The sequence below is a fragment of the Chrysemys picta genome, chromosome 1 (assembly GCF_011386835.1).
Source record: "Chrysemys picta bellii isolate R12L10 chromosome 1, ASM1138683v2, whole genome shotgun sequence".
NCBI lineage: Eukaryota > Metazoa > Chordata > Testudines > Emydidae > Chrysemys > Chrysemys picta.
Genome location: NC_088791.1, coordinates 93,203,337 through 93,217,224, shown reverse-complemented (window position 1 = coordinate 93,217,224; position 13,888 = coordinate 93,203,337). Strand labels below are relative to the sequence as shown.

At 43.5% G+C, this 13,888-nt stretch overlaps 1 protein-coding gene across 24 annotated transcripts in view; it reads left to right on the top strand.

Annotated features, from left to right (window-relative positions):
* The window catches only part of TNRC6B (trinucleotide repeat containing adaptor 6B), a 208,958-nt gene that overhangs the window by 54,400 nt on the left and 140,670 nt on the right, over positions 1 to 13,888 (top strand). For 19 of the 24 annotated variants that reach the window (XM_065563504.1, XM_065563446.1, XM_065563429.1 and 16 more), the window contains one exon: positions 857 to 924. The exons of 4 other annotated variants lie outside the window; for them this stretch is intronic. In XM_065563504.1, the coding sequence (XP_065419576.1) occupies positions 857 to 924 (68 nt within the window). Of the gene's footprint in view, positions 1 to 694; positions 925 to 13,888 lie in introns of those variants that run through there. One more of the 24 variants, XM_065563438.1, reaches the window with a different exon arrangement.

Here is a 13,888-nt window from a genome sequence, read left to right as displayed (position 1 = left end):
TGGTTTCATATAAAGGTGAAATATTCTGCTGCCAGTACAGGAAATTCTAGCTGAGGGAGGTAATTGAGTGGTGATTGTTTCACTGATGATGATTAGATGTAGTGTTTAGGTGCTCTGATTTCCTTGCTAAGAAATGGTTTAAAATACACACTGGAATTGTGGAGAAGAATATAAGATAATTAAACAGAAAACTTCCCTAGTGTCCCTTGAATCTTCTATCCTGAGAGCCAGAGGAAATGCCTACCTTATGCTATCACTGGAACAACATTTGTTTGAAGGCTCATTTAGGCTTTTTCTTCCGCTGGCCACAGTATGTGGCGGTATGCATATGGACAAGTCTTTTTTTTTTAAAAATACAAAAGTTATTTTTCACAAAACATACTCTGTTTTTACAGTACCCTCCATTCCTGGATCCCAGAGTCCTTTAAAAATGTTAATTAATCCTTAAAGATGTGAGGTAGATGAGTATTTTTATTCCCAGTTAACATATAGGGAAGCTGAAGTAGAAAGATGAAGTGCTTGGCCAAGGCTACACAGGAAGTCCATGGCAGAGCTAGGTACAGAATCCAGATCTCCTAACTACTGCTCTTTTGCTTTAGTCATTAAACCATCCTTCCTCTCTCGGAAGCTCTTTTTTTGTTATGCACACAGGCATTCTGGAAATTGTGCTGTAGAATGATACCACAATAAGAGGAATGAAGGTGTGCATTCATTGTTTAGAATCTAGATGGTCTGTTCTGGACCAGTCACTGAAATAAAGTGGCTACATTAAGTTGTGATATGTGGAAAAAGAACACTTTAGGGTGACATGCATTTTGCTTCACCAATTTCTGACCTGCAATGCTTGCCTTTGCAGATGGAACATGAGGATTTTGTAATGGAAGGGCATGGCAAGACTCCACCTCCTGGTGAAGAAAACAAACAGTGAGTCTCACGTTTATTTAAAAAGGGCCTTACCATAGTAAATGGTGGGAATCACTCTTGTTTAAACGTGCTGGAAGCATTGGTTGTTCTTGGGGTGCTCGCCCTTGGTTTCTTAAATACCCATATTTCATAGTAGCTAGTAACTGAAGAGTCAGTGTGCTGATTTGCCTTAAATTCTGAAACACAAAATTCTGCTTTGTATATTCTGCAGTGGGTTAATCAGAATTTGTAGTTAAAGGATTAATGGCGTTAGGAAGCTAGAGCTGAGAAAGTGAATTCACTTTACCAATGGAAATATGTATATGAAGCTTTACATGTTTCTTGTCTTGTGAAACAACTGAAATGCACCAAAAGAAGAGTTTGCCCATTGTCAACCCTTGGTGTGCATCTTGTAGATTGGTGCTCCCTGAAATGTGAACGTTGCTTATTTAAAATAAATTTCCAGAAAGGAACTGGAATTGTAAATGAAATGTCCTTTACAGGATGGACCATTTAGATGCTGGCCTTTTATAGTTTGAGGAAAGAGGAAATGTAATCAAAAAAGAAATTGACTCATTTCTATTAAGAAAGTGCATGGAGAAAAAATGTCTCTAAGTATTTTTGGTGGAAATATAGAAAACTTTCTTTGGTTGGGGGAGGGGAAAGCCCTCTGCTAATGGCACTATAATGATGGATGTCCTACGTATATCTAGTTTCAGAGTAGCAGCCGTGTTAGTCTGTATCCGCAAAAAGAAGAACAGGAGTACTTGTGGCACCTTAGAGACTAACAAATTTATTAGAGCATAAGCTTTCGTGGACTACAGCCCACTTCTTCGGATGCATATATGCATATATGCTATATGCATCCGAAGAAGTGGGCTGTAGTCCACGAAAGCTTATGCTCTAATAAATTTGTTAGTCTCTAAAGTGCCACAAGTACTCCTGTTCTTCTTTCTACGTATATCTAGATAATTCCTTTGCTCGAGCCAGTGCCAACATTATGGTGATTATCCTGTTCTTGACTTCTCTCTTTATAGAGGCTAGGAAGATCTTGGATCTTTGGCAGAGCCAGACCATAGAAACTTTTTTTAACATACAATTCCAGTGTCACTTCGTCATTTAAAGGAGGAAAATGATCTTACCCACCCCTAAAACACTGCCTTCTAGTTAATGCAGGGAACTGAATTGTTTAATTGGTTCTGGTCTTATGCTTTTAGTAGGCTAGCAACACAGGCTGCTACCTCTGTGGCCGAAGTTGTTTCTTAGATAGCTAAGATGAACTCAGGGAGGTTCTAGTACTGAGCAGATGCATTCTTTTCTATAGTGGAAATGAGCCAAGCTTTTCAAAATAATTGTTGCCATTTCTTTCTGTTCATACTAGTATGATCAGTAAATTGAAGAAGAGTTTCAAACTTGTGGTGATTGAAACATGTAGACAATTTTTTAAATGAAGCAGATAACATAAAAAAGTGGAAGTTAAATTCCTGCTTTAATAAAATTTCTCAGAAACTTGATCATGAAACTAAGTATGTGATTGCAGAGAATAACATGGAGGGGTATTATATTGGCCTCATTTAAATGGTGTGCTCTCTGCCTTTTGTTGCTGCATTTGTTTACTGTGAATAAAATTTGAGAATTCTTTCCCAGCTGACCTGATTTCTAGCTGCAGCTTTTCAGGTGACTTACAACACTATATTCTACCTTCCCAGCACTATTTTGACTGTAGAGAACATTCAAAACTTGGAGTGGGCAGAGTTCCTCACCAAATTATTTGTATTACTGTCCAGCGGTGTCCAGGGGTCCCAATCAGGATCAAGGACCCTTTGTGTTAGATGTTGTACAAATACAGAGTAAAATGCCAGAGCTTACCCTAAAGAACTAAGTCCTAGTTAGGTTACTAATAAAATTTGTACAAGTGTAAAACTACAGTTTTGATACCTCAGCTAAAATACAAGAATAGTCACATTATTCAGCTGTACTATAAACACAATACTTTGTTGAGGACGTTGCTTTTTGCTTGATTAGTCATCTGAATTTCTTTTTACCCACAATATAAATTTTTCATTTACCTAAGTGAATATACTATAGGTTACAGTTAATTTAAAAAAAAAAAAAAAAAAAAAAAGTTTGGCTCTTGTTGCTTATGCTTCATTGACCTGGTGACTGGAATTAAAAATTGATGATAGTCGCAAGACATTTTGTGGTTCCAATAACTTTTATTCTTATAGTAGTTCAAAAAATGTTGTTCCATTTTCAACTATGTTCACATCTTCAATGAGTATTTTATTCTATAAACACTTCTTTGGAGCTATTAGTACTTGGATGAGGCATCGGTAGACTTTACTGTTGTCCTCCCCATTAATATCAAATGAAATTTGGGCTAGTTATTGAAGAGTAGTAGATTGCATTTTGGTGTATAAGGGACTCGAATGTGGATGTGTAATAGGTAGATAGGGTTTGTTAGTGGATAAAGGGAGAGTGGAAATAGAAATATGCACTTATTTAGAGACTTATCAATAGGTGTAGTACTTGCATGGTATTGGTTAATGTGTGAAGTTTCCTTCGTTAGAGATTCCTGTGTACATAATGGTATACATTAGCAGGCTTTTGTAACTGTCAGTTGGCCTGAAGACTTTTTATTTCTGTAGTGGGATTGAATCTCACAGTTTATTTTATCAGGGGATAGAAACACCTTCACTAGAGTGCCTTGCGGGAGGGTCTAGTATTAAAAGAACACTGTCAAGATTGTTGAAGCATAGGACTGACCTACCTTCGTCTGTGATTCCATCTGGAAGGGTCCTGATTTCATTAACTGAACCGTCTGTCTGTCTGTCTGTCTGTCTCTCTCTCTCACTCTCAAAAATAATTTTTTTTTTCTAACCAATCTGTGCTGCCTCTGGAAATTTAAAAAAACAAATGGCAGTGCCATGCACAGGTTTTGTTACTGTTAGGAAATAGGCTGTGATAGTACTTGTTGCCGATGTGCTTTTGAAATATCAAACAGGATAAAAACCACTAAACCCATTATAGGGTTACTGAATTAAAGAAAAGCTGTAATGGAAGGTGTATAATAAATAAGTACATTGAAAAGGCTGTTACAATTCTTATGGGGTATGAGGGTATTTGCTTGTTAAACTCTTTGACCTTGGTTATTGAATATAAATAAAATGTGCTTCTCTTAGAAATCTGCTACTAGCAGTTCAGACAATAGATGTGACTGATATTAATTGAAATAAATTTTTAAAGAGAAAGAATTAGGACTTCTAAAGTCATTAGCTTAAATGAAATATTTGGTTATTGAGCTCAGTATTAGCCTCTATAATTGCAAACTGACCCCTGCAGGTGGTGGTGATCATCTTTACTGCTCATGTATTGACATCCATTGGTAAGAAACTGAGCTCAATTGGTGCGCGCAAGGAATAGGGAAGAGGCTTGTGTTCTTCAATAAATGTTTACTTGTAATTCAAATCTGCTAATCACTTCCCCTTGCTATTTCGCATCTCTTTCCTTCCCCCGCACAGTCTGTAGTATCAGGCATTTGCCCTCTCCCTGCTGGTTGGTGGCAGAGCAAAGATTGTCAGCTAGTCTGGGGCCAGGGCTGCCTGTCTGTGGAGAATGCCAGAATTCTCTGCCTCCATTCCTGGGCAGGTTGTAGACCAGGAGTCATCTCTTTTTGTAGTGGAGACTTTTTGGATAGGACTAAAAAAAATCTGAATTTGACTAGGGCTCTCAAGTGATTAAAAAAATGAATCGCGCAATTAAACAATATTAGAATACTATTTATTTAAATATTTTTGGATTTTTTCTGCATTTTCAAATATATTGATTTCAATTACAACACAGAATACAAAGTGTACAGTGCTCACTTTATACAAATGTAGTTATTTTTGTTGCATAACTGCACTACAAAACAATATTAAACTTTAGCGCCTACAAGTCTAATCAGTCCTACTTCTTGTTCAGCCAATCGCTCAGACAAACAAGTTTGTTTACATTTGCAGAAGATAATGGTGCCCATTTCTTGTTTGCAGTGTCACCTGAAAATGAGAACAGGTTTGCATGGCACTGTTGTAGCCACCGTTGCAAGATATTTACATGCCAGATGTGCTAAAGATTCATATGTCCCTTGATGCTTCAACCACCATTCCAGAGGATGTGTCCATGCTGATGACGGGTTCTGCTCAATAACGATCCAAAGCAGTGCGGACCAATCGATGCATGTTCATTTTCATCATCTGAGTCAGATGCCTCCAGCAGAAGGTTGATTTTCCTTTTTGGTGACTTGGGTTCTGTAGTTTCTGCTTTGGAGTGTTGCTCTTTTAAGACTTCTGAAAGCATTCTCCACATCTCCTCCCTCTCAGATTTTGGAAGGCACTTCAGATTCTTATATCTTGAGTCAAGTGCTGTAGCTGTCTTCAGAAATTTCACATTGGTATCTTCTTTGCATTTTGTTAAATTTTCAGTTAAAATGTTCTTAAAGTGAACAATGTGCAGGGGCATCATCCGAGACTGCTATAACATGAAATATATGGCAGAATGTGGATAAAGCAGAGCAGGAGGCATACAATTCTCCCCCAACGAGTTCAGTCACAAATTTAATTAACGCATTATATTTTTAACAAGCGTCATCAGCATGGAAGGCATGTCCTCTGGAATGATGGCCGAAGCGTGACGAGGCATATGAATCTTTAGCACATCTGGCATGTAAATATCATGCAACGCCAGCTACGGCAGTGCCATGCAAACACCTGTTCTCACTTTCAGGTGACATTGTAAACAAGTGGGCAGCATTATCTCCTGCAAATGTAAAGAAACTTGTTTGAGCGATTGGCTGAACAAGAAGTAGGACTGAGTGGACTTCTAGGCTCTAAAGTTTTACATTGTTTTGTTTTGGAGTGCAGTTATGTAACAAAAATAACTACATTTGTATAAAGTGAGCACTGTACACTTTGTATTCTGTGTTGTAATTGAAATTGATATATTTAAAAATGTAGAAAAACAGCCAAAATACTTAAGAAATTTCAATTGGTATTCTATTGTTTAACAGTGCGATTAATCGTGATTAAATTTTTTGAGTTAATCACGTGAATTAACTGCGATTGACAGCCCTAAATTCGACTGATTGGAGACCTTTAAAACTAAATGTAGAAAGAGGGAAGGTGCTTTCTTCTTTTAACCAGGAGTTTCTGAGCTAGTTTTGCCTCAGACCCTCTGCTGGGCTGTGGAGTAGAGTGGGGTCTGATTATTACCAGAACAGAGCTATTTTTCCCCTTTTTTATCTTGGCTCATGGCTGATAAGGAGAGAAAAAGGAGTCACAAATGTCTTCCAAGTCTTGCTTTTTATCCAGTGGCAGTTCGAACAAAGTGTCCCAGCAGCAGAGAGGAGCATGCAGACATACCAAAGGGCAACCTGAAGGTGCTAGAGCAGTCCAGGTCCCCTTGTAGCCTTCCAGACATGGGACCTAACTCCTGTGGCTGGTGCGATGGCTTAGACAGGGAATTGGGCCACCGAGGGCCTCCATCCCAGGGGGAATGCAAGAGACGGTTTAAGCAGATCCCATAATGGCACCTCAGCCTTCCAAGGGAGCAGCAGCAGCAGTAGCCGCCACCACTGCAGCTATGCAACTTGAGGGTAAAGAGTCCAAAGACCTACAAGTTAGAAAAAGCAGTAGGTGAACCTGAGCCCTCAACTGAGGTTTGTTCATTGAGACATGGAGGACAGCACAAACCCATCCCAGCCAGTACCAAAACAAACAAAAAAACACCTTGGTTTTTTCACTCCACATTCAAAAAATATTGGAAGCCAAGAATACAACTCCAGATTGAGATTCTCCCTCTGGACTCTTGTACAAATTCCCTAGACAACTTCCGTGTTGTTTCAGTCCCGAAGTGGACAACAGGATTATGGGTATGACTAGAAATACCATTCTCCTAGCAGACCATGTGACTATAACTAAGGGTTAGTGATCATGTTTATGCAGGTATCAGAGCTCTGATTTTTTTCTTCCTCTAGTGTGATATTGAGATAACAGGCACATGGATCTTCTGTTGACTATTAGCCAGATAAAGATTTGTTGAACTCCTAGCCCATCATGGAGTTAGCAACCTTTTTAGGTGGGTGATGCTTTTGACTATGTTAGTCTGACTCCATGCATAGCACCTATCTATTACAGCTTGTTGAACCTTCTGCATTTGTAGTTAGCTGATCCCTTTTCTAAGACTTCAAAAGGAAGGGCAGTTAGTGAAGGGAAGTTATTCAGAGAAGGACTAGTACAGATTTTCAGGTCGTTTCCAAAGATCTGTCCACAGGTTTCATGCATGATGGGTCATGTAGAAATATACAGTGACATTAGTAAGAAAACGCTGGGATCAGGTCAGAGAGGCCATCCGTAGGGGCCTTCAGTGCTGCTGCAGCCTCAGCACAGCACTCTCCCACACAGGGGAAATCCTCAGAGTCCTCTTCTAAACATCCTAAGAGGAGGAGTCCTAATTCCCCTCGCAAGGAGTCATCCTCAAAAATATCTTGTTCACCAACCAGATTGACAGCTTTAGAGATGACATCCTCAAGACTCGGTACTGTGAAGGCAACAGGCTCCTCCAGTACCAGTGTAGTGGGAAAGCCCTGCAGGTCTAATTCCAGTCATGGTGCTGGAAAGACCCCAGTACTGTAAGAACATAACGGCCATACTGGGTCAGACCAAAGGTCTATCAAGCCCAATATCCTGTCCTCTGACAGTGGCCAATGGCAGGTGCCCCAAAGGGAATGAACAGACAGTTGTCAAGTGATCCATGCCCTGTCACCCAATCCCAGCTTCTGGCAAACAGAGGCTAGGGACACCATTCCTGCCCATCCTGGCTAATAGCCATTGATGGACCTATTTTCCATGAATCTATCTAGCTCCCTTTTGAACCCTGTTATAGTATTGGCCTTCACAACACCCTCTGTCAAGGAGTTCAATAGGTTGACAGTGCGTTGCATGAAAAAATACTTTCTTGTGTTTGTTTTAAACTTGCTACCTATTAATTTCATTTGGTGGTCCCTTGTTCTTGTATTATGAGGAGGAGTAAATAACACTTCCTTATTTACTTTCTCTTTACCACTCATGATTTTATAGATCTCTATCATATCCCCCATTAGTCGCCTCTTTTCCAAGCTGAAAAGTCCCAGTCTTATTAATCTTTCTACGGAAGCCGTTCTGTACCCCCAATCATTTTTGTTGCCTTTTCTGAAACTTTTCCAATTCCAATATATCTTTTTTGAGATGGGGCGACCACATCTGCACGCAGTATTCAAGGTATGGGCGTACCATGGATTTATATAAAGGCAATATGATATTTACTTGGAGAATGCCAGAGCAAACAGAGTTTCGGTACTGTTGGACTTAACTTCTCTCCTGATACCCTACTGAGTTCTCGGTATTATGTAAGCCTCCAGCTGCACTGGTGCCATCTGTGAAGCATGCTAAGTAATTGGTACTGTTCAGCAAGGACAGGCGTAGTCCAACAGTACCCCTCAGTGTTGCAACATTTATTTGTGTCGCAACGATACTTGATACCGCAACATCATTCGATGCTGCAAGATTTTAGATACACAAAGGACTTATCAGTGACTGCTGAACCAGAGTCCACATTGCTGGTGGGTACCGAGCCCCTTTCATTACTGAGAGCCACTTGATCTTTGGAGCTCTATACATTCCTTGTACCATCACCTCCCTTTTTGATTTGCACTCCACCAATAGAAGAAGAGGAGGATGATAATGAAGATTTCCCTTCAGATTTCTGTACAGGATTTTTCCTTGTATTCATATATGAACCCCCTTTCTCGGAGGGGTAAGGTTGATACTCAAGGATCTCACCACTCCTGGTGGGAGCAGCCCTGAATGCCACCTGCTCCCCCGTCTGGTCCTCAGTGGCCATATTGGGATCTCTAGGCAGCTTATCACAGATACTTTTCCAGCGCCCCAGCCCTCTCCCATTGGGATAACAGGGAGACTCAACTCTTCTCCCCAACAACAGGAGGAAACATTTGAGGCCCAAGAAACTATTGAGGTTGAAGCTGTAATGTCTCTTCCTCCATCTGTGGCCAATGACTTTTGACAGTTCCAGGATCTCGTTAGATGGGTAGCAGAATCCCAACAGTTACTTCTTGAAGAGGTCCAAGAATCCCAACACAAGCTGTTGGATATTCTGCAATCTGAGAGACCATCCAGAATTGCTCTCCTGCATCCTGCAGAATCCATTTGGCAGTCTCCGGCTACCGTAATGCCCACGTGTAAGAGGACTGATTTGAAAAAAAAAAAAAAATTACATGCCCACTAAGGACTCAAAGTTCTTATTCTCCCTCCCTCCACCTAACTCTGGTTCTTGATATGGTTAATGAATGGGGTAAGCCACAGCGTTATGTCACCCTATATGACAGAGACCAGAAGTGCCAGGACCTGCTGGGGAGAAAATCCTATTAATCTAATCAGCAACCCTACAATTCCATATTGCGAATTACTAGGTGCTGATGGCAAAGTAAAACTACATGAACTATACAAAGTTGGATTGTTTATTGAATGGCTTCTGCTGGACCAAAGGGAACAATTTCAGGCCACTATAGCTGAGGGACAATTACTAGCCAGAACATCTCTTCAGGCAGCTCTGGATACTGCAGATACCAAGGCCCGCTCCATCTCTACGACAGTGGCGATGCACAGGGGTTTCTGGTTTATAGCTACGTGACTTCTCCAGAGAAGTCCAGAATATGATAGAGGAACTTTTGTTTGATGGACTGAAGCTGTTTGTAGAAAATGCCAGAGTCATTGCATACCCTTAAGGATTCCAGGGCCACGTTACACTTGTTAGGTACCTGGCTCCTGCAAACAAAAGGAAGTTTAATAGATCACAAATGGCTCACAGATCCTGTCTGATGCAATTCTCTGGATTTCAGAGACCAACAGAATCTTCCAGAGAGAGAGAGAAGTTCCGGAGAAAGCTACCTTTCTAACCCACTTGAGGCATCTATACAGCAGCCTTCCTCATCAAAGCCTCAGTTCAAGTGCGTGCTCATGTTGATTCCATTCTAGGTGTGTGTGCGCCCACGTGCACAGTCATTGGAGCCTTAGCGGTATCCGTAGGGTCGGCTGTAGCACCCCCTTGAGTGCCACGCTCATGCGTTGGTATATTAGGTGCTGCCCTCTCAGTTCCTTCTTACTGCCCATGACGGTTGGTCGAAGCACCCTGTCTTGCATCGCAAGAGTGTTAGCGGTTCTTAGAGTCCATTGTCCTGCCTTTTTGGTTGTTAATTGATAGGTACTTAGTTAGACCTTTCAGTTAAGTGTTAGAGTAGTAGTTTAGGAGTTAGAGTCCCGGCTGAGATTTCACCTCAGAGCGAGGCATGCCCCGTTCCCTAGGCTTTAAGCCATGTTCATTGTGCAGTGGGCCGATGCCCATTCGTGACCCCCACAAAAGCTGTTTAAAGTGTTTGGGGGAGTCCCACAGAAAGGATAAGTGCAGGATCTTGAAAAACTTTCACCCTCAAACTCAGAAGGAGCGGGATATCTGTTTGAGGGCACTCCTCATGGAGGCTGCGCTTCTTTGTCCTACCTCGGAGCCCTCTCGATCGGACTCCACGCTCGGCACGTCGATGCACAGAGCACCACCAGCACTGGAATCTACCCGGCACCATTCCCCCTCCCCGGTGCCTAAGAAAGGTTGAAGTCGATGGGCCCACTGGCACCGCAGAAGTAAGGGGCTTCTGGCAAAGGACTTGTCAGGCCACGTGCCTGCTCCGGAGCTGCTCAGCGGTACGCGTGCAGTCGGACCCCCCAACCCAGCCTGGGACCCGCCCCTGACTCCTGGAAGCAGCAAGGGTTCCTGGCTCCTAGTAGGGTCATCTGTGCCCGAAGCGGGCCTGACGGCCAAAGAGCAAGTAGGCCGACTGGTACCGCACATGCCTCTGCCAGGTGATGGACCCAGCCAAGGCCCTGGCATCTATGGGCAAGCCCATTATGGGACTGCCCCCTAAAGTAGTGGAGCATACTCAATCCCTGGACTGCAGGCATTGGTCCCCATCACTGCGTCCTCGGACCCCACCACCGCAGCCTCTGTCCTGGTTTCAAGACACAGGTCCCTGCGTCAAATCTCCGCCCAGAAAGCACGGGACACCTGAGTCACGACGCCGATCCCTGTACCCATGGTACCATTGGCCCTCTCGCCAGAGTTCGCCACGGTGCAGATCACCATCACATAGGCAATCTCCCAGGCGTTGATCCCCATGATGAGGGATCGTTCCCGGGTGTGGCACTAGTCTCCGGCTCCTGGTACCGCTCTTCAGGCTGGCACCGGTCCTTGCCCTCTCGTCCCAAGTCGCTGATGAGGATCAGTTGGCAGACTCAGGCATCTATGGTTCCGCCCTGATCACCGGAAGGGCAATGGTGCGAGCCTAAAAGGGAGTTCAGCCCCATACCTATAAAAGGTGAATCGCCACTGGCCTGTGAGACCGGCGTGGCTCCTGCAGCGGTGGCGTGGAGGCAGGGGCAATGGCCCACTCAGTGGCAGTACTGGAGGGTGTACCTGTTATGCTGGTCCTGTACTCCCACCATTCCTCCAAGGCTGCATCGGACAAGCTGCCCCCAGCACAGCTGGCACCCGAGTTGGAGTGACCCCAACGCCCAAGGAGCTGTCTCTGGACGAGGAAGGGGAAGCCACCCCTCTCCCTTCTGGGCAGTCATCTTTGTCATCTTCAGATGAAGTGGTGGCCGGCCCCTCACAAATGATCAGCCCCTACTTCCCCATGACTTCAAGGAGCACCAGGCCCTGCTCAATAGGGTGGCTGCCAACCTGAACTTGGAGGTCGAGGAGCTAGCGGAGGAGTCCGATGATCTCTTTAATATCATACCCTCCCCCACCCTGGCCTGAGTCAGGTTGCCTGTCCACCTAGGGGTCCTCAAAATTGTCAAGTCTGCAATGCAAGACTTCCATTCCTCTTCCATTCCTCCTATCTTCAACATTGGCACTAGCCGTCTGTGTTGAAAGGACCAAACCATTCTGCAAGTCAACGCAATTGTTCATCATGATGGCTGACAGTATGAAAGAACGTCCAGCGTCCACTCAAAGAATTTCTTCTTGGATCACTGCCTGCTACAATCAGACAAAGCTGCCCCCTCCAGCAATCGTAACCTCCCATGCAACCAGGGTGCAAGCCTCTTCGGCAGCTTTCCTAGTCCATGTACCTATCTGGGAACATCTGTACAGCAGCCACCTGGTTGCCCATCCATATGTTTACATCCCATTGTGCACCTACTCAACAGGACCTGGTTGATGCTGGCTTCGGTAGAGAAGCTAGGCTATGAACTCCAAGCCCACCTCCGAGGATGCTGCTTGTGAGTCACCTAGAATGGAATCTACATGAGCAAGCACCCGAAGAAGAAAAAAATGGTTACCTACCTTTTCGTAACTCTTGTTCTTCGAGATGTGTTGCTTATTTCCATTCCATTACCCGCCCTCCTACCCCTCTGTCAGAGTTGCTGGCAAGAATGAACTGAGAGGGCGTAGGGTTGGCAGCGCCTAATATAGCAGTGCGTGAGCACGGCACTCAAGGGGGTGCTACAGCCGACCCTGCGGATACTGCTAAGGCAAAAATCTCTGACTGTGCACGTGGTAGCGCACATACCTAGAATGGAATAGACATGAGCAACACATCTTAAAGAACAAGAGTTACAAAAACGTAAGTAACTTTTTTTTTTTTTATTATGGGATGGACAAGGATTCGAACACCCCACCTCCGTTAGCTTGCCAGCTCCAATATTTTGTCCACCTCCTCCCATTTGTAGACCAACTCAGCCATTTCCAACAAGCACGGCAGGTATCACTTCAGACAAATGGGTGATGGAAGTAATATCATTTGGCTATACCATTCATTTTACCTGCCTGCTGCCTCCTCATTACCCTTCCCCACGTCCCTTCAGGGACCACTCTCATTCCTGCTAAGACAGGAAATAAACTCCCTTCTTCGTGTAGAAGCGATAGAACTGTTCCCTGCTCAGCACCAGGGGAGAGGCTTCTATTCGAGGTATTTCCTTGTACCAAAGAAAAATAGAGGATGGAGACCAATCTTAGATCTAAAACTGCTAAACAAATGTGTGAAGCTTCAAAAGTTCAGAATTGGGACTCCTGCAGCTATAATTCCTTCTCTGAGTTCAGGGGATAGGTTTTCGGCCTTGACGTTCAGGAAACGTATTTCCATATAGCGATACAACTGTCTCGTAGAACAGTGCTTCTCAAGCTATCTGATGTGGGGGACTGGCAATTTTCCCCCCCAATGTGCCAGGGACCGGTGCCATATTATTATCCTATTCGACGGTCTTATGAGGAAACTCGCCGCGGACTGGTAGCCGATGGCTCGCGGACTGGCACCGGTCCGCGGACCACCACTTCGAGAAGCACTGTCATAGAAAGGTTTCAGAGTAGCAGCCGTGTTAATATGTATCCGCAAAAAGAACAGGAGACTTGTGGCACCTTAGAGACTAACAAATTTATTTGAGCATAAGCTTTTGTGGGCTATAGCCCACTTCCTCGGATGCATAGAATGGAACATATAGTAAGGAGATTATATATACACACACACACAGAGAACATGAAAAGGTGGGAGTTGCCCTACCAACTCTGAGGCTAATTAATTAAGAGAAAAAACTTTTGACATGAAGGTGTGAGGATACTTAACATGGGGAAATAGAGTCAATGTGTGTAATGGCTCAGCCATTCCCAGTCTCTATTCAAGCTTAAATTGATGATATCTAGTTTGCATATTAATTCAAGTTCAGCAGTTTCTCGTTGGAGTCTGTTTTTGAAGCTTTTCTGTTGAAAAATTGCCACCTTTAAGTCTGTTACTGAGTGACCAGAGAGGTTGAAGTGTTCTCCTACTGTTTTTTGAATGTTATGACTCCTGATGTCAGATTTGTGTCCATAGTAGAGACTGTCCAGTTTGGCCAATGTACATGGC